Source organism: Daphnia carinata, chromosome 4 (genome assembly GCF_022539665.2).
Source record: "Daphnia carinata strain CSIRO-1 chromosome 4, CSIRO_AGI_Dcar_HiC_V3, whole genome shotgun sequence".
Lineage (NCBI taxonomy): Eukaryota > Metazoa > Arthropoda > Branchiopoda > Diplostraca > Daphniidae > Daphnia > Daphnia carinata.
Genome location: NC_081334.1, coordinates 4,025,605 through 4,053,580, shown reverse-complemented (window position 1 = coordinate 4,053,580; position 27,976 = coordinate 4,025,605). Strand labels below are relative to the sequence as shown.

At 38.5% G+C, this 27,976-nt stretch overlaps 9 protein-coding genes and 2 long non-coding RNA genes across 23 annotated transcripts; 7 read left to right on the top strand and 4 right to left on the bottom strand.

The window, feature by feature from the left end:
* Positions 1 to 117: 117 nt before the first annotated feature.
* LOC130694505 (uncharacterized) lies at positions 118 to 4,481 on the top strand. 6 transcript variants are annotated; one of them, XM_057517579.2, is made up of 8 exons: positions 118 to 681; positions 739 to 811; positions 890 to 1,271; positions 1,389 to 1,514; positions 1,625 to 1,781; positions 1,964 to 2,055; positions 2,129 to 2,243; positions 2,334 to 2,672. In XM_057517579.2, the coding sequence occupies exons 2-8, from the start codon at positions 783 to 785 to the stop codon at positions 2,579 to 2,581; spliced, it is 1,149 nt and encodes a 382-aa protein (XP_057373562.1). In that variant the 5' UTR covers positions 118 to 681; positions 739 to 782; the 3' UTR covers positions 2,582 to 2,672. The 6 variants fall into 6 exon arrangements, 5 of the variants coding, with proteins under 5 accessions (XP_057373562.1, XP_059351131.1, XP_059351133.1 ...); XR_009420940.1 differs by adding an exon at positions 2,718 to 3,216 and having other exon boundaries at positions 118 to 1,271; positions 2,334 to 2,645; XM_059495148.1 differs by having other exon boundaries at positions 739 to 1,271.
* LOC132087950 (uncharacterized) lies at positions 4,382 to 4,988 on the bottom strand. The gene is made up of 2 exons (XR_009420941.1): positions 4,711 to 4,988; positions 4,382 to 4,629 (listed from the first exon to the last, which is right to left on the bottom strand). It is a non-coding gene; the product is annotated as an uncharacterized LOC132087950 (long non-coding RNA).
* LOC130694515 (histone chaperone asf1-like) lies at positions 4,695 to 5,592 on the top strand. The gene is made up of 3 exons (XM_057517590.2): positions 4,695 to 4,824; positions 4,889 to 5,181; positions 5,239 to 5,592. The coding sequence occupies exons 1-3, from the start codon at positions 4,716 to 4,718 to the stop codon at positions 5,437 to 5,439; spliced, it is 603 nt and encodes a 200-aa protein (XP_057373573.1). The 5' UTR covers positions 4,695 to 4,715; the 3' UTR covers positions 5,440 to 5,592.
* A 2,266-nt stretch (positions 5,593 to 7,858) lies between these two features.
* On the top strand, positions 7,859 to 9,746 carry LOC130694511 (rRNA methyltransferase 1, mitochondrial-like). Of its 2 annotated transcripts, XM_059495153.1 has the most exons (5): positions 7,859 to 8,432; positions 8,521 to 8,741; positions 8,813 to 9,019; positions 9,161 to 9,215; positions 9,280 to 9,746. In XM_059495153.1, the coding sequence occupies exons 1-3, from the start codon at positions 7,888 to 7,890 to the stop codon at positions 8,974 to 8,976; spliced, it is 930 nt and encodes a 309-aa protein (XP_059351136.1). In that variant the 5' UTR covers positions 7,859 to 7,887; the 3' UTR covers positions 8,977 to 9,019; positions 9,161 to 9,215; positions 9,280 to 9,746. The 2 variants fall into 2 exon arrangements, with proteins under 2 accessions (XP_059351136.1, XP_059351135.1); XM_059495152.1 differs by having other exon boundaries at positions 8,813 to 9,215.
* Positions 9,683 to 10,268, bottom strand: LOC130694522 (protein anon-73B1-like). The gene is made up of 3 exons (XM_057517596.2): positions 10,223 to 10,268; positions 9,994 to 10,128; positions 9,683 to 9,935 (listed from the first exon to the last, which is right to left on the bottom strand). Exons 1-3 carry the CDS (start codon positions 10,253 to 10,255, stop codon positions 9,825 to 9,827), a joined length of 279 nt encoding a protein of 92 aa, XP_057373579.1. The 5' UTR covers positions 10,256 to 10,268; the 3' UTR covers positions 9,683 to 9,824.
* A 97-nt stretch (positions 10,269 to 10,365) lies between these two features.
* LOC130694523 (uncharacterized) lies at positions 10,366 to 11,096 on the top strand. Its single transcript, XM_057517597.1, has 3 exons — positions 10,366 to 10,473; positions 10,719 to 10,827; positions 10,880 to 11,096. The coding sequence occupies exons 1-3, from the start codon at positions 10,444 to 10,446 to the stop codon at positions 11,014 to 11,016; spliced, it is 276 nt and encodes a 91-aa protein (XP_057373580.1). The 5' UTR covers positions 10,366 to 10,443; the 3' UTR covers positions 11,017 to 11,096.
* A 437-nt stretch (positions 11,097 to 11,533) lies between these two features.
* Positions 11,534 to 13,630, bottom strand: LOC130694503 (glucose-6-phosphate exchanger SLC37A4-like). 2 transcript variants are annotated; one of them, XM_057517572.2, is made up of 11 exons: positions 13,612 to 13,630; positions 13,369 to 13,524; positions 13,252 to 13,308; positions 13,087 to 13,185; positions 12,885 to 13,018; positions 12,668 to 12,803; positions 12,327 to 12,602; positions 12,174 to 12,259; positions 11,997 to 12,110; positions 11,794 to 11,932; positions 11,534 to 11,730 (listed from the first exon to the last, which is right to left on the bottom strand). In XM_057517572.2, exons 2-11 carry the CDS (start codon positions 13,472 to 13,474, stop codon positions 11,564 to 11,566), a joined length of 1,314 nt encoding a protein of 437 aa, XP_057373555.1. In that variant the 5' UTR covers positions 13,475 to 13,524; positions 13,612 to 13,630; the 3' UTR covers positions 11,534 to 11,563. The 2 variants fall into 2 exon arrangements, with proteins under 2 accessions (XP_057373555.1, XP_057373554.1); XM_057517571.2 differs by lacking the exon at positions 13,612 to 13,630 and having other exon boundaries at positions 13,369 to 13,597.
* LOC130694501 (CWF19-like protein 1) lies at positions 13,560 to 16,189 on the top strand. Its single transcript, XM_059495154.1, has 12 exons — positions 13,560 to 13,593; positions 13,812 to 13,896; positions 13,975 to 14,065; positions 14,154 to 14,232; positions 14,312 to 14,413; positions 14,469 to 14,677; positions 14,735 to 14,853; positions 14,915 to 15,128; positions 15,200 to 15,323; positions 15,386 to 15,453; positions 15,528 to 15,643; positions 15,721 to 16,189. The coding sequence occupies exons 1-12, from the start codon at positions 13,575 to 13,577 to the stop codon at positions 16,163 to 16,165; spliced, it is 1,671 nt and encodes a 556-aa protein (XP_059351137.1). The 5' UTR covers positions 13,560 to 13,574; the 3' UTR covers positions 16,166 to 16,189.
* An 800-nt stretch (positions 16,190 to 16,989) lies between these two features.
* On the bottom strand, positions 16,990 to 18,248 carry LOC130695189 (uncharacterized). The gene is made up of 6 exons (XM_057518312.2): positions 18,113 to 18,248; positions 17,913 to 18,019; positions 17,819 to 17,843; positions 17,511 to 17,759; positions 17,331 to 17,448; positions 16,990 to 17,269 (listed from the first exon to the last, which is right to left on the bottom strand). Exons 1-6 carry the CDS (start codon positions 18,177 to 18,179, stop codon positions 17,131 to 17,133), a joined length of 705 nt encoding a protein of 234 aa, XP_057374295.1. The 5' UTR covers positions 18,180 to 18,248; the 3' UTR covers positions 16,990 to 17,130.
* Positions 18,154 to 21,258, top strand: LOC130695602 (SET domain-containing protein SmydA-8-like). Of its 3 annotated transcripts, none has more exons than XM_057518763.2 (6): positions 18,154 to 18,282; positions 18,634 to 19,273; positions 19,377 to 19,534; positions 19,592 to 20,532; positions 20,762 to 20,937; positions 21,003 to 21,258. In XM_057518763.2, exons 2-6 carry the CDS (start codon positions 19,130 to 19,132, stop codon positions 21,126 to 21,128), a joined length of 1,545 nt encoding a protein of 514 aa, XP_057374746.1. In that variant the 5' UTR covers positions 18,154 to 18,282; positions 18,634 to 19,129; the 3' UTR covers positions 21,129 to 21,258. The 3 variants fall into 3 exon arrangements, with proteins under 3 accessions (XP_057374746.1, XP_057374748.1, XP_057374747.1); XM_057518765.2 differs by lacking the exon at positions 21,003 to 21,258 and adding an exon at positions 20,598 to 20,659 and having other exon boundaries at positions 20,762 to 20,903; XM_057518764.2 differs by lacking the exon at positions 21,003 to 21,258 and adding an exon at positions 20,598 to 20,662 and having other exon boundaries at positions 20,762 to 20,903.
* A 1,143-nt stretch (positions 21,259 to 22,401) lies between these two features.
* On the top strand, positions 22,402 to 25,728 carry LOC130695426 (uncharacterized). Of its 4 annotated transcripts, XR_009002384.2 has the most exons (9): positions 22,402 to 22,762; positions 22,844 to 22,880; positions 23,537 to 23,619; positions 23,678 to 23,848; positions 23,954 to 24,025; positions 24,150 to 24,595; positions 24,670 to 24,753; positions 24,809 to 24,906; positions 25,358 to 25,728. It is a non-coding gene; the product is annotated as an uncharacterized LOC130695426 (long non-coding RNA). The 4 variants fall into 4 exon arrangements; XR_009002386.2 differs by having other exon boundaries at positions 22,402 to 22,880; positions 25,364 to 25,728; XR_009002385.2 differs by having other exon boundaries at positions 22,402 to 22,880; positions 25,361 to 25,728.
* The last annotated feature ends 2,248 nt before the right edge of the window (positions 25,729 to 27,976 follow it).

Sequence of the window (27,976 nt, the reverse complement as noted above, 5' to 3'; positions counted from 1 at the left end):
TAATGTTCTATTTTCCCGTTTGATGGCGTTTAGTTAACTTAACTTCTTAACGTTAGGTGGCGTCTGCAACCCGAACTTTTTAATTTTAAAATTGTTATTATATGACAGTAGTTAAATGGCGTTAGAAGTAGTTAATTTTTATGACGTTATGAATTGATTCAGCGTGCAATCTAAAACGGAATTAGTTAACAGAAAAAAAAAATTACTGGAGAACTCGAGATCTCAAATAAAAAAGAAATGTGAAGCTGGAGCTGAGTTTAAGATCTAAATTAAAGTAGCAAAGTCATTTTTAAAAAACAACAAAGACGATTCTTTTTCTGTTTCTGATTCATTCTCTCCCGGCTCCCGTAGTTACATTGTCAAAGAAAAGATCAATACTTGAATGGGGATGATTGAGGGAGATTTTAATTACGTTACCTACCTGTTGTGGCATACCCTATTAATTTTCATTCATCATAGACCATTGTGTTGTTTCATAATTAGTAATTCTGGGTTGTTAGCTTTTCGTGGATCTTAGTGTTCATTTATGACTCATAGCTGGACAAAAAAATGTTCGACTTTAAATACTTGTACTTTTTTCTTCTCTGTTCATTTTTTCCCTGGCACCTCTATCTTAGCTTATTTCCCAACAGGATTGTTAAAAGTCAGCATGGTTCTAAGTTCGACGCATTTGTTGATTTGGTAACGTTCTCGTTATCAATAATTAAACTAGCGATACCAACCATTAGCTCGTTACAGACATTGGACAATCACAAAGCCGATGGTGAAATTGATAGACAAATATGTTATTGCCGCACTTAAATGCACCTAGGTTAGGTGGAAAGAGCTCTCCCGAAAAAATGAGTAAAAACATTTTCAGATTATTATTAATCATTTTTACTATTACCAGTTGTTGGGCCAGCATTATCCCTTCACCGCAGCAAAATTCAAGAAAGAATACCTCGAATATCCGTGATCAATTGGAAGGTGATCCTCAATCTGCCAGGCTTCTTTTGAACAATGATTTTGAAGATGGCCTAGCTGACCCGTGGTACGACAGTTCGTTGGGTCCCGTCCACTGGACTGTCGAGGATTTTTCATCTCCCACTGAAATCAACTATCCACCACCAACTCCATCAACAGGCACCAAATATTTACGAGCTACGAGGGACGCCCAGTTAAGTCCCGGTCTTCTTGTTTTGCGGACAGTAACTTTTACGGCACTGCCGGGTGATCGGATCTCGTTCAATTTCTGGATTCGATCAAAATACACCTTTGGGAACACTTTAGAGGTAAGTATACAGCAAGATTCAACCAAGATTTTTCGCCTGTATACCTGAGCTTAACCACAAAAGTAGTGTTACGGATTCAATGACTAATAACCCAATTAACATGCTTTGTTCCTTCAGCTCGTATTGGTTGTTGGCGATGCAGAAACGACTTTGTTAACATTGTCGAGTTACTCCACTACGGTGAATTTTGAATGGCGTCCAGCCTCTACCTCCATCCCAGTTACGTCACCAACCGACTTGACGGTAGGCTTTGGTTTTGTTCTAGAAGTCCGCCAATTTTGTAGAGTAGTCAAATGAAGGTGTGTACACCTAGATTGCCAATATGTACTAACACGATGAATAACCTTTTTCAGTTGATATTTTACGCAAACTGTGGGAGTAACGCAGAAGATGCTGTCGCCATTGACGACATCGTTCTTGTTTCCACACAAGGTTCCACTACTGATGGAATAACAGCGTCCATCATATCGACGACATCCATGCCACCTACGAGGGCAACTCCTGAACCTAGTAAGTTCAATACTAATTGAGATTAAATAGGTACGGCAAAGACATTGCAGCAATATAGTTATTAATAGTAAATTGTCTTTCCTCATCATACCAAAAAGACTTATTTAAATTTTAGAATAAATACTCTCCCAGCTTTCGTCGATATGATTGGACAATATTGATAATCCTTGTTTTCTTGACAGAAAATTGCCCAGCCTTTCTTCCGGGCACCACAGCCGTTCCGTGCGTAACGTTAGGAACTGGGTGCTATTGTATATCTGATCGTACTTCTGGGGTAGGTGTCAATGTGTAAATCCAAATTTATTTGATTAAAACTAATAATTTTTCAAAACATAAATGGCTTGAAGTACCTTGATTGGGCAGACGCAGATGCAATCTGCAGAAAAGGAAATATGACTCTTGTTAGCCTTGAGACTGAAGGAGAGGAAAGCTTAATCTACAAATATTGGCAAGTCACACCAGGTGGGCACTGAAAATTAACTAGGTTTATTCAAGAAAAATATCTAGGCTTTGGTGCTATTACTATTCTAATCTTGTGACAATTAATTGTAGAGTTGGGTGCCGAACAGTACTGGACTTCAGGCAAATTTCCCCTAAAAGGAAGCCAGCGAACATGGGAATGGGCTGCTACAGAACCGTACCAACGATTCAATTACACTAACTGGGGTCCTGATGAACCTGACTACAACCAAGATGGATACTGCGCCTATCTTTTCATGGATTTCGATTTTGAGAACGGATATTTTTGGATCGACATCGCCTGTTCATCTTCGTTGTACAACTTCATCTGTGAACTGTAATATGGCGGCCGATGTTTGTGTTAATCAAATAACTGTTTAGCGTAGCGTAAACAGCAATTTTTGGGTAATTATAGAATATTGGAAACTGGAATACTCTTTACATGAATTTTAAGTTTAATGGAACTTATTGTTGCAGTATTCGAAGTACTATGCACACGCGAAGAGATCTTACGATAGTTTAGTTCGAAGATAAATCAAATGTAGAACTCCTGTGGTCGGCTTTGAATCAGTTCAGGTAAGTACAATATCTCCCATTGCAATTCAAGGAAGCAAGAACAAATTCGGTTGTTTTGTTTGAATGAACTTTGGAGTCGATCGCTACAATACGCACAATTTTACTGGTGAAAGAAAAAAAAGGTTTTTTAGCAAAACTTGTGAAAATCGAAGTTCGATTAGCCCAGAAAAAACATGATCACTATAGATAATTAAAGCACGATTTGGAGGCATTAAGTAAATAAAAGTCAGATAAGAAATTGATGAAACCAAGGGTCAAACTTGTAGATCCAACTGTGTATTTAATTAACTAGTAATCAACTAGTATTGATGCATTGCCTCATAAATGTACTTTCGTCCCTTCCTCTTTAGCGTTTATCAAGCGATAATGTTGCGTTAAAATTAGCACGTGAGACGTGGTTATTGTTTTCGTTGTATAAATGCTGCACATTCGGTTTCCGAGCATTAGTTAAAGATCGTTCATGCTCGAATTCACTTACAAAAATGTACGTTAAGTCTTTCAAGATATTTTTACCTTTGACCCTTACTGCTCTTTGTATGACGGTGCGTGTTGCAACATTGGGAGGCAGCCAAACAAAAGGTAACTTGAGCATAAGTTTATAGTACTTAGTGCAACTTTGGCTTAAGAATTTCTATTTCTTGAACCCTAGTTACTCTTCATAAGATTCTGAGACATAATTTTTGGCACGATTTTGATTAACCCTAATTTTTTTTTGTAATCTGCAGAAAATTGTGCGCCTTATTTTCTAGGCAACACTAAAGTGCCCTGCTGGGCCTTGGGAGACAAATGTTATTGCTTCACGACAGATAAGGTAACTGTATACTACAGAAACGTAAATAGCAATTTTTCCTCTTTCTTTTCATGCACATATTTTTCAAATGAAGATGCATAGCTGGGATGAAGCGGACACATACTGCAGGACAGGAAATATGACTCTTCTAAGTCTTGAGACTGTGGAGGAAGAAAGATTAGTTTACAGTCACTGGCAAGTTACAGAGGGTGAGTCAAATTAACTTGCTTTCAAGTTCCAGAGTTATTACCTTCAAACCTAATCATTTAAATTTTATTTGAAAAACCAAATCAGAACTGGGAGACCAAAGGTATTGGACTTCAGGGAAGTTTCCTCAGAAAGGTTATAACAGAACGTACGAGTGGGCCTCCACTGAGCCTTTCCAGCGCTTCACTTATACCAATTGGCAATCGGGTAAACCTAGTCACAACGATTTTGGCTATTGCGTCTATCTCTGGATGGATTTTGATTTTGAAAGCGGATATTTCTGGGTCGACTATTTATGTAGCAGCTTGTTCATTGATCACATCTGCGAATCAGTTTAATTGAGAAAATCCCAGATGTATTTTACTGGACCGGATAACTTTGAATTCCGTTTGAGTAAGAAAATCATAATGAACTGATGTTATGGTATGTGAATGCCCAATGCATTTCTTTGTTTGCGATTTTCTGCGTAGGCATACAAGATTGTGTAGTTTTTCAACGTCAATAAAATGGAAACAATAGTAGCAGAAACTAAAAATTCTGCCAGCCAATGTTAATTTTGAACCATAAACAAACGGAAAAGTTAAATTGTATACCAGTTAAATTTACATAGCGTGGCATGTACAATTTAGCAAATTACTAATTTTTAATACAAAAATTTCGCATGACAAGGCTACCCTGAATTTTTACCATCGTGCATCGTTGTGGAATTTTTGGCGGCAGGGCAGTCGTAGTGGCTTTTCTCTTCGTTGTGTGCATGTAGCTTACTGAAATTTTTTGAGCCATTTCGTTTTTTTAACTCAAGTATCAACTGTTGCTCTAGGTAATAAACATTTAAGCACAATAGACATTAAAGAAGAATAATTCATAGAAGATCTTATTTTCTGGGTTTTTTTATACCACAAATGGCGAAAGTTCATATTTGCGATGTCAAAGTCTTGAACAACCCCTGCACATTTTTCAGTCCATTCCAATTTGAGATCGTTTTCGAATGCATCGATGAAATTCCAGAAGGCAAGCCGCTTAATTATTTTGCCAGTTATTTGTCTCTTTTAACAACAAATTGTCATTGTGGTAGATTTGGAGTGGAAATTGACATATGTAGGATCAGCAGAAAGTGCAGCACATGACCAGATTCTTGACACTGTAGTTGTCGGTCCAGTTCCAGTTGGGAAACACAAATTTGTCTTCCAAGCGGACCAGCCAGATCCTGAAAAAATTCCAGTAGCTGATGCTATTGGTGTAACTGCAGTCCTGCTTACTTGTTCTTACAAGGAACATGAATTTGTAAGAGTGGGTTATTTCGTCAACAATGATTACACAGATCCTGAACTTAAGGACAATCCACCACCAGTACCCCAATTTGATAAGGTGATTTTGGTTGATTGAATTGAATTTTCTCTTCATTAAGCAATTTCGTTTTGTTAGATGACACGGAACATTCTGGAAGAGCCAAGAGTTACCCGATTTAAAATAGACTGGGGTGGCGAAGCGTGTGAAGCACCGAATGAAATGGAAACCGAGTCCCAAGTTGAAATACGTGAAAACACCGAGAATAGTCTCATGGAACCTCCACTCAAGTCCTACATTCACAGCGAGTCGAGCCACAGCACTATGGAAGTAGTATAACATCTTCATTTACTTTCTTTGCAATCCAGTGTCTGATACCTCACCTGTTCCACTGTTTCAATTAATTTGCATACTTATGTAAAATGTTTTCCCCTTGATTAGGAAAATTCTTTTGAGTAATATACGTTTTCTGTAAAATAATTATTAGGCGTCACGAGCGAATAAAAGTAGCTTCCTATTCTCTGCAATTAGAAGAAGAAAAGGCAGAGTAGTAACTACCGAGTGCCATTTCAGCATGAAGGCACGATTTTCAAAAAGAAACAGGCACCTAAGGAACGTTTTTCAGCTTTCCCTTTGAGCTATCACGCAAATGTTCGATGTAAACGATGGGATTAGGCTACAGCCATCCCGCCTTGCGCCAGAATTCAACAATAAGTGCTTTCCTTCTATGGTTTAATGCAGCGGTATCCGTGTACTAAGTTATAAGTTTCACTTTCCTTTTCATACCATTTCGACTAATCATCTTGATCTTGAACTCCTAAATCCTTTTGTTCTTCCAGTGAAAGTTTGATTTCCCTCAAGCAGTTACGATTTGACGTATCTCTTGTCGATAAACACTTGGCAATATTGAGGTTGATCATTTAAGCCTCGCATTGATTCGGTTGACGAACTCTGCCACGGTAGCTGATTGTTAATACTTTCTCGTCGCCTTTGTTAAGGAAACAGACGCATCATTTCTACTAAAGGAAACGTCATCCGTCACACCCAAGGTTTTTTGTATGGGCAAAAGAATTTAACGAAAATTTTCTATTACTACATTGACAACAATGAAACTAATTTCCCTTGTTTCGCATCTTTCAATTTTTAGCTAGTTCGCAGTGCCGTCCATCTACACCGACCATGACGTAAGCGAAAGTCCCATTTGCGGCATTCCAAACCTGGCACCCCTCCTGCGTCATCTCAAATTAAATGGGTATGTATGGCTATCTAAGGGAAAACTCGACTATTCCACATTGTAACAGACGTCACACTCTTGCTCGTGAAAAGAAACTAATTAACCGTAATTCATGATTCGGCTAGCTTGCAACGTAAAAATCGCTTTTTCAACAATTTGGTAGGTTGCATCACAAGATTTATTGGAAAACTGCCTAACAATTCTTTTTAAGACATTAAAAGGAATTCACTGTTTTTTTTATTCAAAAATTCTGAGGCAACTACGCTCACGTCAACCGTAAAGAATCAGGAAAAAACGTTTTACCCATTAGTATTTACAAAAGTACATGGAGAAACTTTCGAGCTGTCCGGATACGAAAAACTCAAGTTTGCCTGTTTAGACTTAAACGGAAATGCTTTTCGTATAAAGGACTACTTCTGCTTTCCCATGGGGGAAAAGGTTAGCTTTTTTTCGTTGCAAAATGCCGAGATTAGAAAGCACGCTTAAGATACGCCCTGCACTGTCGCACAGTGAAAATGCAACCATCCAGCATGATTGTAATCACACGCATGGCCATTCTAGGACTCGTAATTGAAACTGACATGCATAACTTGAAGGAAAGTCACACTCGCGGAAAGTTTTGTCAAACTAAAAACAATACTGGACGTTATTTTGGTTGGAATTTGTATATTTTCCTCAACATATCCTCACGTCGATTGGTACGTCCAAAGAACTAAGAACAGGATGACCTCCTTCTAACACTTTGCGCCAAGCCACATTCTGTTAATTTTCACATACCTCACACTTAATTAACACCTTTCTCTATTTGTTGAACTAATAAAACTAGGCATCTCCTCTTGCGAACTGTATTCCAGAACAAACAAATATTGGTTGGGGAAGCATTCTTTCTTTTAGTCGGCCATATAGTCGCATGTTTAATGTTAAAAGGAAAATTTTGAATGTAACGCTGTATCTCATTTTCTCACAATTGGAAATATTAAGCAGGTCGTTGTGCTTCGAAGCATAGTCGCACAAGCTCTCACATCAATGCTTAATGGAGACGCAGTATTGCATATCCCTTTTAACTATGTGGTAAGTAAGTAGGCTAGTTCGCAGACGGATCGCTATTTAACATTGAAGTGTTATTAACCAGCCAAACGATTCGCTGCCGGTGTTGGAGTAAATTTACAAAGAAAGAATGCAATCCTTCATCAGCGACCGTTTGGAAAAGGAATTTGTGTTGTGATGCGATGACTACCTAAATTTACAAGGACAATCAGCTATCCGTTTAAGGGGTCGTTATTACCTCTATTACAAAGAAGCAAAAGCGAAACGACGTTCTATTTGCGAAAGTATTGGCAAACAAGTGCCAAGTTGGCCGATTGCTAATTAAAGTGTCCCGGTATTTTGTATTAGCCTCTTCCTGTATTACTTATTTGAATTTAGGTTGTAATGAATTGGACTGGGAAATAAGGGATCCAGAAACTAGGATTGAAAGGAAAGTAAGATTTTAAAAAAGCCGGCACCGCCTGCAGTTGTGCAGACGATGTTGTAGAAGTTATTCAAAAACTAACATGTGGTCCTCCAAAGTTTCTCATTTTGTTATGCAAAGAACATTTAGTACAAGTTCTATTTTAAAGGCTGGTTTAGATTTGATGACATTAGATGGAAAGAAGAGTCCAGGTCGCCAGGAGCTTTGTTTTGATATTCTCTTCGGCATTCACCCGATCAGTTGTGCAATCGAAGCTAAACGTCGTTCCATTGAGACTGTTTTCTACCGGAGAGATTTGCTGAACCACAATGTACGAGCTAAAGAAATTCTCGAACGATGTTGGGCGGAGAACGTTAAAACTCAAGTTCTTCCGCAGAGCAAGATTGACAATATTGCACCAAAAGGAAAGCCAAATCAAGGGCTACTTGCTAAAGCTACTCGTTTATATTATATACCCACCCCTTGTACTCAGAAATTTATTGCAAACTCCCAATCAGAAAAAGAATCTTGCCAATCACCAGTGTGGCTATTGCTCAATGAAATCCAGGATCCTATGAACTTTGGTTCAGTCCTGAGGTCTGCTTATTTCATGGGATGTAACAAGGTCTTTGTCAGCTCCCACAAAAGGTAAGGGTAAAAAATTTTTAAATTTAGTGTTAATGTAATCATTCTTTATATTATATGTTACATATTGTTATGCGTTTGTTGAACATAGCTGTTCATTGACTCCAGTTGTCAGTAAAGCAAGTTCTGGGGTAATGGAGTTAATGCCTGTCTATTCAGTCAATAACCCATCTCAGTTCTGCCAAATTCTCAAGGAGTCCAAATGGGATATTGTGGGGACTGGTTCACACAATGATGAAACAAACGAAAAGTCACTAGTATGTAGTCCAGTCGGTTCATTTTTTCGAAAAAATCCAACCCTTATCATATTGGGTAAAAATTTTAATCAATGAACATTCCGTCGTTCTTTTAAAGTTTACCATTTTTTCCCCTCTCATTTAAAGGTAATGAAGGACAAGGTTTACCTGAAGAACTTGTATCGTTGTGTACCCACCGGCTTTATATCGAAGCTCGGCCTAACCTGAACAAAAACATAGATTCAATGAATGTGTCTGCTGCCGCAGCAGTTATACTGCACACCATTCTCAATCGCAGTGATCGCAGCTAACCCAGAATTCCATCGTATTTTGCCATGCGAGCAGCGGCATGAGGTGAAAGTGGGCCCTTGTCAACCCCCTTTTTCGTTTTCGTTAACAATGCTGGAGGGGACTTTGGCGTGTCCGCTCTAACCTAGGTTCTCACTCATTCTTTCTTTAACATTTCATTCTGTTTGTGTACGCGACAACGGCTAGGTCGCAAAATTGATTACGCTGATTTTAGGAAGATTTGCATTTTGAACGAATTGTGGTACTAGCAAGCACTAGATTAATAGCCATTAGAAATTGGATGTTCAAGAGTATTTCATTTATAGTAGCAGAAGCTGAACAAGTCGCTATGAAGAGGACATTTCGATGGAAGAGAAGTGTTCTCCTGTTGACAGTTATCGCATTCGTGTTAATCGTTTTCCAGGATGACTGTGCGGACGCTGCGGCTGTGGGAGAGCGGAAACTAGACAACATAAAGGATCCCAGTCCCCTCGCAACCCATAATATTGTCAAAAGGCATTGGAAACTGCATAATGATAAACAGTACGGAGATGGCAGTTTAAAGAAATTTTTCTTTATGCTTAAGATCATTTTAACACTTTTTGGTAAACACTAAATAATGGATGGTTTATCTGTAATAGTCTTTATTGCTGGTGTCCAACCTCATTTCCTATGTACTATATACCATGCATTGAATTCACGTTTGTTCCATCTATCCTCTATGTATTCAAGTTGAAAATTTAAAGAAAAACAAAGAACCACAATTCAATAAAATTGAGTTAATAACTTAAAACTGGGTCTTAAGAAAGATGCCACATGTATGAGAAATACACCCAAGTACAAGATTTGATCACAAGGGTGACGGTTGTCTTCACCTCCTCTTTTTTTTATCTATCTTTCGTCGATTGTGCTGTCCTGAATGCTTGGGGCCTGCATTTGTTGGACTACCATGTTCAGAACCAGAATCTTCGCTGTTGTCATCCTAGCAACCGGAATTTTGATTTCAAATAAGTTAATTTCATAGTTACTTATTCACTTACCTTGGAATGACTTTCTGAAATTTCAGGTCCAAAAATCGCTGCGCCTATGCAGACTAATTGGAAAATTGCTCCAAAAAAGAGCCCATATCTTAAAAAGAGATCAAATGTTGTTTCCTCCACGTCAATCATTGCGGCCTACAAAAATCAAAGGAAAAAAATGAAACGTCATTCGAAAGATTTAGGAATAACAAAACAATTTTAGAGCAAATAACACAAGAAGAAAACGCACCACCATGTTTAATGACAGAAAAGATGCTGACATCTAGAGGTAGCTATAAAACCAAAAAAAAAAAAAGAAACAAAACGGGGTTTCGCAACTTGCAACTCCAAGTCCTTATTTTGTCGTTGCTTAACCATACAAATGCGTCGTCTGCAACTCATTAATCATTTTCTCAGCTGATTTCTAGAACCAAATAAGTTTTGATTTCGGAGGGAGTAAATCTGAGAAAAATGTCGTTTATTCGCCCAAATATGAGAAAGGTAGCCATTTACTGTTGCAAACTTTAAAAGAAATATATTGCTGGAGCATAAATGTTCATTAAGCACTGTTAACCCAATATAGCATGTGTTAACAGATGATTTCCTAGTTTCAGTTCAAGTGAGTTACCAACTTACCTAACTTGAAGTTGGTTTGAAAAATGGTTAATCAAAACAAATTTATTTTAAAAATATTGCTATCCCTTGGTTTCTGGTACATTTTGTCACAACCTAACTTACTATTTAAGGTGATGCCAGCCTGTTTTCGTTATTATTCTGCTGAAGCACCGAAATCTAATACACCAAACCCCAAAGCAGCTGCTGCAGCAACAGCGAAGCCTCCAACGAAAGAACCAGGTACTATATCCTTAATGCTCATGTGAATAATAAAATTAGAGTTTTTTTTTAGTTGTAGGTCCTGGAGCATCAAAACAAGGACCATATAAAAACCCTGAATACTACACATACAACATTATGTCTCACTATGACATTGAAAAAGCAATGAAGCCCTTTAGAATTCCCCAGCCATCAAGCCTGAAGAAGTAAAGATGTAAAGTACAACAAGTTTATTGTTTAGAAGTGTATTAAGGATGTGGTTCTCTTAGATAAAATCATATCAAATTCAAGCCTATTTATACAAACTAATAATTAAATTGATCTAACTTGCACTGCATTGTAGTTTAGGAAGAATTCTTTAGGATCTTCGGCATAGATCTGTTGGTGGTACAGTATAAAGTAACTGAAAACTAAAGAATTTCTTCTACTAGGAAATATTTGCCAGTTAGTTGGACATTTGCAGGAATGTCAATGCAGTGATGGGTTCCGGAGCAAGCATCTAAACTAAAGGTTTACAAAAATCTTGGATATTTCATGTACAGCTGCTTTTTTTATGGTAATGAGAAGGTTCTGCAAACATTCAGATTCCCCTAGTCAAAAAAACTGGCATAGATAACTAAAGAAAGTATTTGGCGTAAATGTTTAGAATTGTTTTTCTATTTTGTTCTAGAATGGTTAAATCAGGACTGATTAGGTTTAGGAAGAAATAAAGTAAATGCATTAGGGATTTTTAAAAACTAATTTTTCATTGGTTATTTCACTGGGATTTGGGTTTATCTTCAGGCAATCCTGGGGTCACTTTGCGGAATACAATTAAAAACAGGGCTGCGGCTGCCGCCAAAACTTCCAATACTATAAATATTGCACGCCAGTTGTATAACTGAGCCACATAACTACAAGGTAACCCGGACAATATTGCTCCCACTAAAAAGAAAAAAAAAGAAATACGAAATGGTTTTCTCTAATGTTTGAAATTGTTTAGATTACCATTAGCTGCTAGCGCAACAACTGCATGCGCCGTTCCGCTCAAGTGAGAAGGATAGGACTCAGAAGCGACTATTCCATATATTGCAATGCACGCGTACAGACACGCCCCTAAACCGAATCCTATCACAGTAAGGAAAAACTGCAAGAAATTCAATATTAATCCTGTAGATTAATCCTCCAAAAATTTGATTTAATTGCTTAACCTGTGAGGTATATGTCGTCACGAAAGTGGTCAAAACAAATAAGAATCCCGCAACTCCAGCCATAAACCAAATGGCTGCAAACATCCGTGGATTACCAGGTGTTTTTTTACCCCACTAAAATGAAGAAAAACAAAAGCTTGTGAAATTGAATCGAAGTAAAACACATTAAAGACGGACTTTTTTCTTAAGCCAGTCGGTTACGTATCCAGCGGCGATTCCTCCGAAGAAGCCTCCCGTTTCTACTGCACTTATAAAACCGCTTCCTGAATGGCAGTGAAGTAGAATATTCAGATGCTCTCTGCAACTAAATAGTAAAAGGCAACGTTTTACCGGTGAAGGCTGAATGGCCCAGGTCTTCAATTAAATACAGTTGACCCCATTCGGTTACACTTGTTTTGGCAGCGAAAACGACCAAGTAAACGGCAGAAACGAGCCACAGGAAAGGCGATTGAATGAGATTTTTCCACGTCAGCCGGTGCGCCGTAGACTTCCCATCAGTTTTCTTCTTCGTAGCTTCTTGACTAAAATCTTTGTTAAACCCAGCTTCGATTGGACTATCACGTAACATTAATGCAACACAAATTGCGCTGGTCAGGGTAACTCCGCCTGTAAATCAGTTAGGAACTTAATGGTAACTGACATTATATTTATATTGTGTTCGAATGTCATACCAGACACAAGTAGACTAGCTCGCCAGTCAAATTGTGCAATTATCGAAGTTGCCAAGAATGGACAGAGAGATCCTGAAACATTGGAAGAAGCAGAAAGTGCACTCCAAAATGTTCCAAATTGTTCAGGGCTGAACCACTAAAAAGAAGTTTATTTAGGTAATATATATATTTATATTTTAATCTTTCAAAAATGCAAAATTTTTAGGCTGCTTTTTACTTTTTTGAGCAACTTGGCACAAGCTGGCCAGCCAGCTCCTTGAGCAAAACCATTTAAAAACCATAAGGCAGCAAACATTGTTAATGATGAAGACGTTGAGAATAACACAGTTGCTCCTCCACTGAGTACCAAACCTGTTACAGAAATAAGGGCAAGTTTAGATGTCATAACAAATAGTTGAGAACTTAAGAAAAACCAAAACCTGAGAAAAATAACCATTTGGCACTTATTTTGTCTGACAAAACACCCCCCAAGAATTTGCTGATGGCATATGCAGTATTTTGGCTGCTTGATATGGTTCCTGTATGGTCAGACAATTAAGATTCACCTGTTTCATTATATGATAAAGTAAAGGGTAAATTAATACCTGCAGCACTTTTATCCAAAAGACCATTCTTCATCAAATTAGGTAAGGCAAACGAAACTGGCAATGGAACAAATATTATGTACACGTCAATAATATAAATGTAGCTAATCTTCGTACCGCTTTTTCGGTTATATGTATAGGATGCATATCCAGCAAATAAGACGGCAAATGTTGTTAGCTGTGTCCGCCAAAATCCACTCATAGAAGTAGCTTCCCTAGACATTTTGATACTGAATCCTCATTGACTTTCGGGTAGTAACTGACCAACTGATACTACAACACCAGGAAGGAAAACAAACTGATCTGACGAGCTAGATGGTAACATGACCTTGACGGCAAATGGTAAACAACAACAACAACCTGTTATGAATACGAATCCAAGCTGGTCACGTCTTAGCAATTCAGAAAAGTAGTTTCACTTTTCACATGTTGGCTGTAAATTTCTTATTTTGTAACGTAGGATATAAGTTTTCTTCTTAATATATTAAATGAATTTTATTATTTGACTTCGCGATGCTTTTTAATTTAAAACAAGGTTTTAAATTTTTTACTCAATTCAGAACCGTTAAACTTCCGACCTGGCAACATTCGTGTGCTGAAAAACTGTCTGCTGTTTCTCAGCAAAATGGCTGAAAATTTGAAAATGTAATATTTGTTACCATATTTTTTTGTTACTTATTTTTCCGCTGCTGTAATCTTTTTTTACATTTTGTATTTGCTTAGCCTTGTAGCGGGTGACGTAGAGGGGCAATACGATGTCTTGTTCAATCGAGTCCGAACAATTAATAAAAAATCAGGCCCGTTTGACATGCTGGTAAGACTGCAAAATTCTGATCCACGAAAAAATTTATTTTTATTTGTGTTATTTGCAATTCAGTAAATCACAACTTTGGTCAATTAAGCTATGTGTAGGTGACTTTTTTAGCAGTGATCCTGCTGCAGACACTCAACTAGAATCATATAAAATAGCAGAGAAGCAGGGTATGTATTCACTTTGTATTATATGGCAAGTATAATGAGTTATATATATGTTTTTTAAAATAGTTTTTTGTTGTTTTAGTTCCCATTCCAACATTTATTTTGGGACCTTCTAAACAAGAACATTGTCGCTATCTTCAAGATTTGAAGGGATGTGAAGTTTGCACAAATTTAACTTACTTAGGTCAGATCTTTATTTGCACCTTCCACAGAGTTGGTTTCAGCATTTATGTGTATAGGTGATCATGGTGTGTTCACTGGAAGTAGTGGCCTAAAGATGGTGTATGTTAGCGGCAAAGAGAAACTTCTCACTACGCCAACTGAAAATGGTTTTACAATGGAGGCCATTAAATCAATTGAAGTTCAAGTTGGGAACAGCTCTGCGGGGGTAGACATATTGCTCACATCACAGTGGCCGAAAGGTGTTGAAAATTTGGCAGCCCCATTGGTATGGAATCTCCCTTTTATGTTCCAACACAAACCATTGTGATTATCTGTTTCTTAGGATTGCGGGAATAGTGAAAAGTTCGGATCTTCTTTAATTTCACGATTGACGCAAAAGATTAAACCTAGGTACCACTTTGCAGGAATGGAAGGAGTACATTACGAACGGTTACCCTATAGGTATAAGAACCTTGTCAATTTACTGCGCATAGAAAAATCACTAAGTTGGTTGTGAATCTAGAAACCACGAAGTTTTGCAAGAAAAGACTCTACATGTTACTCGATTTATTGCATTGGGCAAAGTCGGCAATGTAAAGAAGCTCAAATGGATCTATGCATTTAATATAGCCCCAATGGCTAAAATGTCAGCATTAAAACTTAATGAACAACCGGCCAATACAACCCCTTGTCCATACCTTAACACGCTGGAAGAGGAAGAAGCGGAGACTCGAAAGGCAAGTCAAACTGGAGAAGCAACACAATTTTCCCAATGTATTTTAACTTATTGGTAGAACCCTACCAACAGGAAGCGCTAGGAAATCAATATTTCTATGATGTCAGTGCCGATGTCATGTCTGGAAATACCAGGGGTAACAAACGCAGACAAAACAATCAAGGTCGGCCTCCACGACCACCGCCTAAACCAATGGGTAAAACTTATAATGCATACAAAACGTAGATTTCCTTTACTTATCAGCTTTTTTTTGTCAAGGTCCTTGCTGGTTTTGCTTGTCAAGCCCCGAAGTAGAAAAACATCTGGTGATCAGTGTGGGCGAACATGTGAGTAGAATGTTGTCTGTCTACCGATACGATTAATAGTAATAAGGTATCTTTCTCCTTTTATTCTGTTCTAGTGCTACGTAGCTATGCCTAAGGGTCCGTTGGTACCTGAACACGTTCTAATTTTACCGATTGGGCATTATCAAAGCATTATAGAATTGCCAGAAGAAGTCCTCGAAGAAGTCGAAAAATATCCTTTTTTACATTATTTTATTAGCTTTAAATATGTTTAATTCGTTTAAAGATAATCCTTAACCACTTCTGTACATTTAAAGTGGCCATCCAGAAAGCTTTAAAAGCGAAGGGTAAAAGCGTGGTCTTCTTCGAAAGAAGCTTCAAATCTCCTCATTTGCAAATCCAATGCATTGCCGTACCGAGTGAAAAAGAAGATCTCGTTAAAGAAGTTTTTGTTGAAATGGCTGCAATGCAGTCTATCAATTTGGACGAGCTACCGCCTCACGCAGAACTTCGCCAGGTTGTACCTGCTGGCAAACCGTACTTCTTCCTGGAGCTACCGAAGAAAGAGCGTTTTGTCTGCTACATACAAGGCCGATTTCCTTTGCAATTCGGTCGTGAAGTACTTGCAAACAATGATTTACTCAACTGTGTCGATCGGGTAGATTGGAAAAATTGCCCATCCTCAAAAGATCAGGAGGTTAAAGAAACAGCACGTTTTCGACAGCTGTTTCAACCCTTTGATTTTACTTTGTAATCCCTTTTACTTTTATGGTAAATGCAAAAAAGAGGAAATGCGGAAAACTCACGATCACGCATTTTCTGTGCTCATCTCGTATTTCAGTGAATGAAAGAATGTTTCAAATGGCATCCCCTAAGTACATGCATTTCCTTTTACGAAATTTTAATTCATTTGCCTTTGCGGTTTCATGTTTTCACCAGTAGGATGAGCTAATTCAAATCATATTGATATTGAAATATGAAAGCATAGCCTTCCGTAATAATAATATTTAAAATGATCTATATCGATCTATAATAGAAAGCTACAATCATGGCATAGTACACCAGGCCATGATTGAAAGACATGGAGAATGGCAACGTCAGCGCCATAACTTTATTTTGTTAGTTTTGGCAACGTCGAGATTCTGTACGAAATCACATTTTTCCTTCAAAGTTGGTGTAGTTGATTAGCGAACATGGATAAAACGTAATGATGAAAGTTGACTGGTTTTTTGTTGTAAGGAAAAGTAAGTTGTAATAGTATTCTGGAGGATATAACTTTTGATTCGTATTGCAACTCGTGTGAGCATTATGTATTTTGCAATGTCATCTTCAGAGGATTCACAAGATCATTGTAACCCTGCCATCTTGGAAGTCAAATGCTTAAAGCAACCATGAGTAAGCATACTGATATCTATATTTTAAAGTATTTTTAAAGTATTTTCTGAAAGTTTTGAAAATATTTGAGATGTACCTTGTATTTTTTTTTGTGACTTTGGAATTGTGTTAACAACAACTTAGCAAAATGCTTGTTGCTTGAAAATATTGAATAAGCAACAAGCAAGGTAGCAAGTTGTAAACAAGGGTATAGCAAACAATTAATGTTATTAAAAGTAATAGAACTAAAGGAAAATTCAGAATGATCTAACGAGACCTAAACATTTACAACAAACAGAAAGAGAATTCATGTCTTGAATTCAGTTTCTTGCCTCACACAACAAGTCATCTTAAAAAAACTTCATCCTCGTAATCGTTGTCAACCGTTGACCGTTGTCGTTTACTGTTTCTCACCTCCTCTTTCGGAACATCCTCCTCCCAATACTGGACCCCTGAAGGAAGCTCATCTTCTTCCCGCCGTGTCCTAGAATATTCATTAAAATGATTCAACTGTAATTTGTTCAGTATTATTGCACGAAACTTACTTTTTCGTTCTGCTGTACCAGATAATAACCCCAATAGCAGCCCCGACAATAAGCCCACAAGCCACACTGGCTAAAATCACTAGGGATTTCATTTTTTGATTTTTCTCTTGTGCATATTCTAAAACAAGGGGTTAGGATTATTTTGACAATTACAACCAACTGTGTTTAGCTAAATATTACTATCGTGAAGGACAATGTCCATTTGGCAGATCGCTACTGTTTGATTAGAAATATCCCCGTGAAAGCGTGCGTAGACGGCGTAACCAGTATAGCCCTCGAGATCTGCATTTTCGCTTTCTCCTATGCAGCTGATTGTGACCATAACGTCATTGGCGGTACCTTGATATTCTCCGCACTTGTGCAGAATAGGTCTCGTCAAACCTTCATCCAGAAATCGAATTGCAATAGCAACTGACACGTCGACATTACCTAGAGATCACATTAAGTTTTTCGCAAATTTTCTTAAGTAGTATATCGTTTTTGGATACCACTTCCGATAAAATATAGCTGAACCTAAATTAGAAAACATGGTATAATTACTCGAATGGATTATTGGTCAAACGATTTGAATTTTTAACCCGCCTTTCGTATTTTCCTAGCTTCTCCCAGTCCACGTTGCACCATTGAGTCTCTCAAATTTTTTAGAGGTATGCAGGTTGTCTTATTGACATTTTCCGGAAGTTCAATTACTTTTACGTTGACCAATTTGGTTTTTTTTTTTAAAGGAAAGAATGAATATCATTATCTTATTGGATTGAAAAACTTGAATGTCTGATGTTTACCTTGTGTTATTTGAGCGTAGGCGATGGAGACAAAGCAGCAAAATTGAATTAAAAAGTAAAACGTCATGCTGATGAAAAACCGTTATGTTCCAGACTGAAAACAAAGAAAACAAGAAAATAAAAAAGACAAAAAAGAAACAGCGGAAGGAAACTCGGACAGCCTGGCATAGGTAAGAACGATTTTCGCTGATAACGGATGATATCTGAGATAGGCGACATAGAGCAGATAGTGTTGCGTAAAGTAACCATTTTAATCTATAGCTTTGAATCCATTTTCCGTTGTACTACTTGTATATCTTTATTCTGCATAAAGGGCAAGTTGGACTATTTATGGGTTGCTAGAGCATTAAAGAAAATTGACAATGACTGACGCTAAAAATACCTTTTTGTGTTAAAGTCTCCTCGCGCTGATTTTAAACCTTAGCTGACGGCGTTCGAAGTTTCGAGAATTGATTTAATTTAGCTAATAGCACTAGTTTTAAACGTTCATTTATTTTTATAGCTTATTTTTATTTTAACAGGAAATGAATCCAAGGGTCCATATAGGATTTGCATCGGTCATTCATCAGGCAAGATTCCTACACTTATTCCAGCGATATCACGAAAATCGCATGCAAATTCTCAGACGAGTCAATGTTAGATTAGCTGCATGCCAGAAAATGGAAGAAAAAAGGATTTCGCAAGAGGAAGTGTATTTAGAGGTAGTCGATGTTTTGGAAACGTCGTGACCGATGAAAATAGGAAAAGAAAATTTTTTTTACTATCTGAAACTTGAAACACGTAGGGTGTGGAACTTAGAGAACGCTTTCAACATCACCAGGATCTATTTTTGTGCCGGCGTAGAATAAGTGTTGGGAGAGCAACGCCTCACGGACGCAATATAGCAACTGCACAGAAAGAGGTCAGCGTCATCACCCTTTGGTCCCGCAACGGATGCGAAGCTCTTCATTTCACGTCTCCTAGAAATTTTGAAGGAATATTTTGAAAGCAGCCGGATAAATACAAAGAGTCTGAAGAATGGCCGAGCATTTCCCCTGTGCCAAATGCCAAGTTCCATCCACTAATTGTTGCTCAAAGTGCCGTGCCGTGTATTACTGCTCCCGAGATCATCAGAAAGCTGACTGGGCAATTCACAAGACATTGTGTGTTCCACCGTTCAAGGTTTGTGACATACTGCCAAGTTTTCACGCGGGCTATTTCAAACTATGTTTTCATTTTTTTAACGTTATAAGAGATAGTGAAAAAATTTAATTTAATTATTTAGATCGACGAATCAGAACATGAAGGTCGTTACTTGGTTGCTAAGCGTTCCATTAAAGCCGGGGAAATCATCCTACAGGAACCGCCGCTAGTACTTGGACCTAAACTTCAATCCTTGCCTCTTTGTCTCGGTTGTTACAAGCATATAAGTGGTACCTACAGGTAAAGTGTTCAAAGCTTTTGTTGTTTATCTTGTTCATATGCCTTTATCTACAACAGATGTTCACGCTGTAATTGGCCCATGTGCTCGGCTCTTTGCGAGGAATCTGCCTTCCACCGGAATAGCGAATGTCGAATGATTGAACCTGCACTGGTTGCCAATTTTCTCTGCACGGGAACCATCAATAATCAAGTGTATCAATGCATTACCCCTCTACGTTGCCTGTCGCTATCTGCTAAAAATCGGCAAGTTCTGGACAAGCTCGTCTCCCACATGGAACAACGCAAGGGAACAGACATCTACCGACTAGTAGAACAAAACATTTCCAGTTTCCTGCGTCAGCGACTGAAGCTCACTCAGTATGATTCCGAACATATCCAGCGGGTTTGCGGCATTTTGGAGACTAATTGCTTCGAAATCCGGATTCAGGATCGCGTCAGTTTTCGAGGACTTTACCCAACGGCATCATTGATGAACCACGAATGCGTGCCTAACACAAGGCATGTTTTTGATCCATTCGATTTCAAGATAAGAGTACTGGCCACGAGAAATATAAGAGCAGGAGAAAAAATCAGTGCAACCTATACGCAGATCTTTTGGAACACCATAGATCGGCGACTGCATCTCAAATCCTCGAAGCACTTTTGGTGTCAATGTAGTCGATGCGCAGATCCAAGAGAATTAGGAACATTAATGGGCGCCCTAAAATGCACAAACTGTGGAGGTATGATTGTCAGCAATGATCCACTGGATCAATTCGCAAACTGGGAATGCAGTGGATGCGGGTTGGTGCAAAAAATTGAAAAAGTGAAAAGGTTCCATGACTCCGTCCGTGCAGAGTTGAAACAAATTGCTCAGATGGCACGGAGCCGTCCAGAACTCCTGGAAAATTTTATTGCAACGTATTCCGGAGCTATTCATCCCGGTAGCTGTCACGTGATCGAGGCCAAATATGCCATCATTCAACTTTATGGGAATGCATCAAAACTTCTCTACGACGGTTTTTATTTAGATCGTTCTTCTATTCGTGTTTATTGGCTTAATATTTAAACCGTTCGCAAGCAGCAGCAAGCAACTACATGCCTGGATCAAGAGTCGCTTTGCATGTCGATCTTTGCAACTCGGAAGTAGTATGATTTAAAAATCCATTTCAAAGCTTCACTAATGCTTCTTTTAGGCCGATTTTGATATCATTTGGCTTCCAACTGATGGTTTACTTTAATTTTCAGATTTAAATGAAGAACAGATTGGGAAGAAGTTGGAATACTGCAATCAACTTCTGAAATTGGCGGATTTCATCGATCCTGGCTTAAGTCAGTTAAGAGGTCATTTGCTGTTTGAATTGCAATCTGCTATGGAGAAAAAAGCCAGCCGCAGCTTTGAACGTGATTCGGCTCAGTTTAAAGTATCAATAATTTTCTGTAGAGTTTTACTAGAATTATACGAAACAATGATTTTAATGCTTACCAGGAATTTGTTAAAAAAGCAGCTGATTATCTGGTAGCATCTTCAGGAATCCTACGTCATGAGATCCATTGGGTGGATATCCTGGAGCGGCGACGGTTAGCTCTCGAAAACATTTTAAAAGGATCATGACTTAGTCAAAGCAATTAAACCTATGATGACAAATTAACTTCTAGGATAGATAACTCAAATATTTTCAAATACTATTATCTAAAACGTACATCGTTAAATTTTAGGTATTCTGAATTTATCTGTTATGATATAGAATGCATTTTATAGGTATAGGTAATTTCGAATGTTGTAGTCTACTGCAATATTCGATAGTTTTCAGTTTTCGATACTCGATATTTTGCTAGATTGTATATTTCCTTAATTATTCATTTTTTTAAATTTAAATAAGCAAGTCAAACAGTATTGAAATTAAAATTTGAAACGATACTCTTTTTCTTGTCATGAACTCGCTATCAGGCATGGGGTTTCTGTTTACACTTTGGCACTTCCGATTACATTCCACTTTACCACCAGTCCACCTCTACGACACTGCACGTACAGACATACGGCCATAGAAAATGAAATACTAAAGAATTTTGAAGTCATCTTGCCATTGAAAAATGGGCAAGTGCTTATCTATTTATTTAATATATTTTTGCGCGTCATTCGTCGCTGCTAGTTTTTAAGAAGGGAAAGAAAATTTATCATGGGGCTAGGAGTGGAAAGCCAAAACGCAACAGCAGAAGAAATTAGTTTTCTTGGCCATGACGCCATGCTTGCTGTTGTGTTGCAACAAAACGCAGACCGAAAACGAACAAATCAAAGAAAATGGCTCCAATATAATACAACTTAAACGTACATGCATGGCAAATATTGCGACGCAATGCAGCAAAACCAAGTCCCCACACAAAACAATTACAACACTGTGACACAATAGTAATTACTGAACGGGCGCCAAAAAACAACCCATCAAGACGATTCGACGTTTCATTAACATACCGGCGTTGCCAGAAAATAAATTTCTAAGATTTTCCGCGCATATTTTTTTTTTGGAAAATTACATTTAGTCAAAATGGCGGCAAAACCTTTTGGCAACACCGCGGGGCGTAAATTATGGGGGTAGTACGCCCCTCTGGCAATGTAGTTTTAGGCGCAGAAGCAACTTGGTCTCCGTCTGATAATGGTTAAAGTAGCGTTTCAAATTTACGACCTTGAAGTCGTCCATTATTGCCGCCCGTCGATATTGCCTGGGGCTACTTGACCAAAATTGGCCAATAGGAAAAAAGTGTAATGTCACCCCAGCAGACGAAATTTAAATGGCAAAGCCGGTGTGTAAGCGATTTAGCGGAAGAAAAAAAAGCGCTTTGGTTAGAAGGGGCTTCGTAAAATCATTGGCTTAAGCCAACTGTTTGGCTCAATGCAAGAGCCAAACGGTTGGCCTAGGAGACGGAGACCAAGTTGCGCAGGAGGTATAGCGCGTTGTGTGGCCTTGATTATTGTAGGCCATGCGGTAAACAGATTGCATTGTACAATATAACAACTACCACCACAAGAGGCGCTGAAAAACCGTTGTATACCAGGTGTACTCTCTACGAACATGATGCGCGGTACTAAAGGACTGAGGATAGTTAGGAGATTGTAGTTTGAATGAGGTTTCTGACATTTTGGGCCCATGATGTCGGGAAGTTTCTTCTTGAAGAAAAAAGAACGAACCTAACATGGACGTTTTACAACAAACCATCTTAATATGGAATGAGTTTTATACCTGCAAATCGGTAAATTTACATTGTATGAAGTACGAATTCATTTTTACAATTTGTATTACATGTACGTCTCGTGGACCGTATGTTCTGCAGTTGTACCACGTTGCATCCAGCCATTTTTAATGTTAAGGTATTTGCTTTGGGTAAAATTTACGCAGTATATAGTTCTGGGTGATAAAATTGCATTTGGGATGTGACCCAAACTACTGGATTTCTTTCTCGCAATGACTTTGGGCAAAGTATTATGATAAAAAACAATTAAAAATCATACTATTTAGATTAGAATGGTGAAATTTATTGCAATGCATGCTGTTTCAACAAAGTAGTTCCTTGCAAGGTTTTCTATTTGATTAATTACATTTTGTTCAGGCACCTGTATAGGGGTTCAGTAAAAGCCTAATGTGATAGGGTTCTAGTAGAATTTAAACTGTGAGTTTGATGAACACATCCAGAAAATTGGCACAGTATATTATGTCATTACTGTGAATTCGGTATAGTAATTGCAGGCAACTTCTCGTATAAATGTAACAAATTGTGCTTGATGGTTCGGTTTGTTCAGAGTTATTTCAGTTTTGCTGTGTAATGTTTATTGTGGTTTATCTCTGGGCTTCCTGTTTACTTGTCTTGAAAAACCAAGTTTTCTTAATTTTTTTCCAAGTATTTTGCTATGAGTATTTTTAGTGATTAACAAAGTTAGCATATTTGGCTGTCGAATGGTTTGTTAAATAGATAATTTGTTACACTACTTGGTTGCAATTGATAGGCATTAATTATGTTTTGCTTTAGGGTTTCCTGTTGCTGATGTACTAGCCATGATACTGACAGATTTTCATCTTATTGGAAGAAGCATGAAGTGGAGCTTTTTAGAGGTAATTTAGACCACTTGCATTTAACCCATGAAGTTTTATATAACCCCTGGTTTCACAGAGCCTGACAAAGATATCATAGCTGTCGTCAACATGGAATGACATGGTGGGAGAATTGCCAACCATTGGTCGTTCAGCTGTAGGTGTTTGTTACGAAAATTTACGAAAATCAGACAATGAGGGTCGCCATGGTGGTTATCTCGGAGACTCAGCCGAATGCGAAGCACGTTAAGTATGCTCTACTATCACTACCTGTTTCTAAGTGTTTTCAAACATAATCATGTTTTAAAGATAAAAGCCACTTATTTTGCTTTTCATGGCTATTTATTTTATTCAGGAAGCAGCGTAGTACTTCAGGAGAACCACGAATTATGCACACCGAGGCCAAACAGTAAGGGCCGATGTAACAGTAAGTGTGATGTCTAGACAGAATGCCTATCAACTCGTCATTACTGTCTGACGTACTGTCTATTCTAGAATTCTAGAATTTAGCTTGCATGTCCCATAAATTAAAGTTTAAATACTCTCAATAGATTAACACATCTGTGAGCAAGGACCTTTACGGGATATGGAATCCTCAAAACGTATGTGGAAAACGCCTGACAGAATGTGTAAGCTATTTTGGTCAGGCACATTGGAACTTAAGGTTTCTTGTGTTGGGTACATCAAAGCAGTAATAATTGTACTACAAAAAATATGCAAGGCATGCTGGTCTGTTCTTTTCAATAATGAGACAAGTAGATTTATCAAGTAACGTTAAGGAACCCTAAGGTTACTATAACTGATGAGGTTAATGTCATGGAGATGTCATCAAGCTTCCATCTCGATGTATATAAAACCTGCTGGCCTTTGGTCTTATTATTTGACCAACTATTGTGAATCAAGTCAACATTAGCTTCAAAACGAAGAGGAAAGAATAATATAGAATTTGTGGGGTTTGCACCAACCGTGGACAATTCTTCTATTTCAGAATTGCAAGGTGCTGATAGTTTACGTTGAAAATTTACGTTTGGCGCTGGTTCTAAATGTTATATTTTATTTATTATTGTGCAGGCTTTTGCGGTCCAGCCTAAGCGAAAACTCCTGTGTAACTTATTACATGATGAACTGTCGGGTCTTTGGAGATGGTTATGCCTGGTAATGCTTTTTTAGTTTTTCAAGTTTTCTGATTTTAATCATCATCCACTATTAGATTAAACTCTTCTGAAAGTGAAGCATTTGTCTATGAATAATGGTAACCCCAAGTGCGTCAAAACTTCGTTCCTAAAAAAGAAGTGTCTAGGGATGAAGGTATTTTCTTTAAATTATGTTCAGATTTGTCTTTCTTTCCCGGCAAATCCTAGTACCTGGCCAAGGAAACAGTTTTTAGTCTTATTATGACAATCCTTCCGGAGTCGCACTAAGTTGAATTTAATAATGAAGGGGAAAGAAAACTGTAAAAAAAAAAATGGAGTTTTACATTGCCGAAGGATTTCTTTTGGGTCGGATTTCAAAAGTGCTAGCCGGTGGCGTTATTAAATCTTCAATCGGCTCTGGTTCGTGAATAATTTGTTCCACGTGCTATTGCGTGACTATGGTTGGAATTTCGCCATCCAAGTTATGAGAAAACTCGTGTAGCTTTATTCATGATGAACTAAGGTTTCTTGATCGTCGTTGGAGATGTTGCATTTGCTAATGTTTTTTATGGATTTTATTCGGTGTTGTAATATTAATTTACCTTTGATAATTCCCAATGATGAAGAAGCAGATGAAGCAGGCGATAGCGAATGTAAACTGTTGCTGTACAGTGTGCGCTCGTGGCATCTCCGGTGTTAGCAGTGCAATTGGCACATGGAGCGGTGTTTCAGCATGCAGACGTCTTTCGGTGCAACGGCTGGACAACGAAATAGGCAACGGTTATGATGTGTCCCGCAGTATGTTCCATTACGATCGCCGTAACGGAACATGTACGTGATTTCGTATTCTATGTCCGGACATTGGAAACATTTTAGGTGATATTCTTTGTTTGTACATCGTGATGCCACATGAAACCTCTCGTTGTTTGTTTAGGACAATGTAACCGATCTATGCTGGTACAGTTTTGTAATGATAGTCTTAAAGAGTCCAGGGAATTCTGCCTTATTTTGAAAAAAAAGTGCATGTCCTATATCGTTCTTTGTACCATATTAAACGGCCGCCAGTTGATTCTCAGGTGTAGTTGTCTCTTGACTCTGTCTCCTCACTTTCCTACCTACACTGTCAGTCGCCAAACGTCTAATAATAGACTTCAGTATAGTGAAACTGCAGCAATTTACATACCGAAACAGCAGGTAAGAAATTATATGTTATAATTTTCAACAACAATATGTAGAATCGTTTTGTCTTTAAAAAAATAAATGCCGTATGATCTTGGTCATGTCCGCGAGTAACGAGCCGTAGTCAAATATTTTTGCTAAATTTTGAATCCAAATCACGTATTTTCGTAAGAATTTCTCTGGTTTTTAATAAATCAATAAAAAAATTTATTAAATTGCGATTTAGTATGAGCCCAACATTTGATCGAGTACTAGTCACAATTTTTAAGGGGACGCGGGGAATTTGCGCTTTAAAAACATAATTAACGTGTTCGTATCAGCATATCACTGTTAATCCAGTTTACTCGTTAAAAAAACAAGTTTTACACTTCTTTAAAAACTTGTCGTTTGATTGTAAATTTAAAAAACAAGATGGCGCTACTGCTCCTGCTAACTTGTGTTGTGATTCCGTGTGACAAGAAAGATCCGTGTTCGAATGTTTGTTAACTGTGTTACGTTCCAGTAGAAAATTCGAAAAATGGTGTGCTACCGTCTGCCGACTACCAAGTGTTTTTTTGTCTTGTGTTATGGAAGTAAGGCAGATCAACTGGATGATTTCTCTGGTATCTTGTCATCATCTATGCCAACTGCGAAACCCCAAAATTGTTAGCAACCTATAGCTGTTGCATTCCATCTTGCTATTAAGTTGCTCACCTAGAGGTATAAGACTTATATTTTTGCTATTAGAATCTGGTTGAAATGATTCTGCTTTTAAGATTTAGCTTGTGAAACTTGCATTGCAAAGAATGATGACGGGGAAGAAATGTCACCAATGATACAAATGCTGTGGGTTGGAATACCATAATATTATGCTGCTACCCTTTATACGCTCATGATCTTCTGTCATTTCTGCACTAACTAGTGCATGATGATCATCATGTTGTGTTTCCAACTATAACCACCACCGTTTCAGCATTCATCTTATAATTTCTACTTAGCTGTGAACAAACAAACATATACGTCAAAAGCATATCCTTTGGTATTAGATGTCTTTCTCGTTTAGTACTGCTTTTTTCAATGTCCCCTCATAGAAGAAGCTATATTTTTTTCAATATCTCATCATAGAACTGCCAAGTCTTTGCCTTCTTCTTCATAACTTCAGGCCCTACAGTCTTTCCAGCATTTGGACAACAGGCGTAAGTCAACTTGTGTTCTCTGTTTTTGTTACATAAACAATCTTATATTACCCAATAAGTAACACTTTTTCTTGACATTAACCATCTAGGACTATGCCTTTTTCCCCATTCGGATTCATCCTCAATATTCAAAGTTTTCCCTTCTTCGCTTCATCGCTTCAACGCTGTCCCGTCTTCGCCTCGTCCGTCCATCGCCTCGTCCGTCCATCGCCTCGTCCGTCCATCGCCTCGCCCGTCACCCCGTCGTCGCCTCATCGTTGCCCCATCTTCGCCTCGCCCGTCTTCGCCTCGCCCGTCGCCCCGTCTTCGCCTCGCCCGTCGCCCCGTCTTCGCCTCGCCCGTCGCCCCGTCTTCGCCTCGCCCGTCGCCCCGTCTTCGCCTCGCCCGTCGCCCCGTCTTCGCCTCGCCCGTCGTCCCGTCTTCGTTTCGCACGTCGCCCCGTTATCGCCTCGTGGTCGCCTCATCGTGGTATTGTTTTTTTCTGTTTCGTATCATGTAATGCTAATCTAATTAACTCGTTGGCTGCCACCCACCCACTTTGATCCCCTTTTTTTTGTAGCTTGACAGGGACGGGCCGCGCTGTTCTGCTCCACGGTTTATCTGCCATGGGGTGGAGCAGCGCCACTGCCCAAGATTGGCCGAATGGCCCATAGGCAACGCACCACAGGGAATTCCCTTTTTCGATGCGGCTGATGAGACCGGGGGTGTGCGTTCCCAAAAAGGTCTCATCGCCGTGTCAGCCCGGCCTACCCGGCCCCCTTGGTCGCTATCCCTAGGATAGCGACAGTAGCGACTGTAGAAAATGGTGGCGTGGCAGCCAACGAGTTAGTTGTATGTATTTGTGTATGTATTGTATTGTGTATATTGTAGTAAAATGTATGTAAAGTGGTG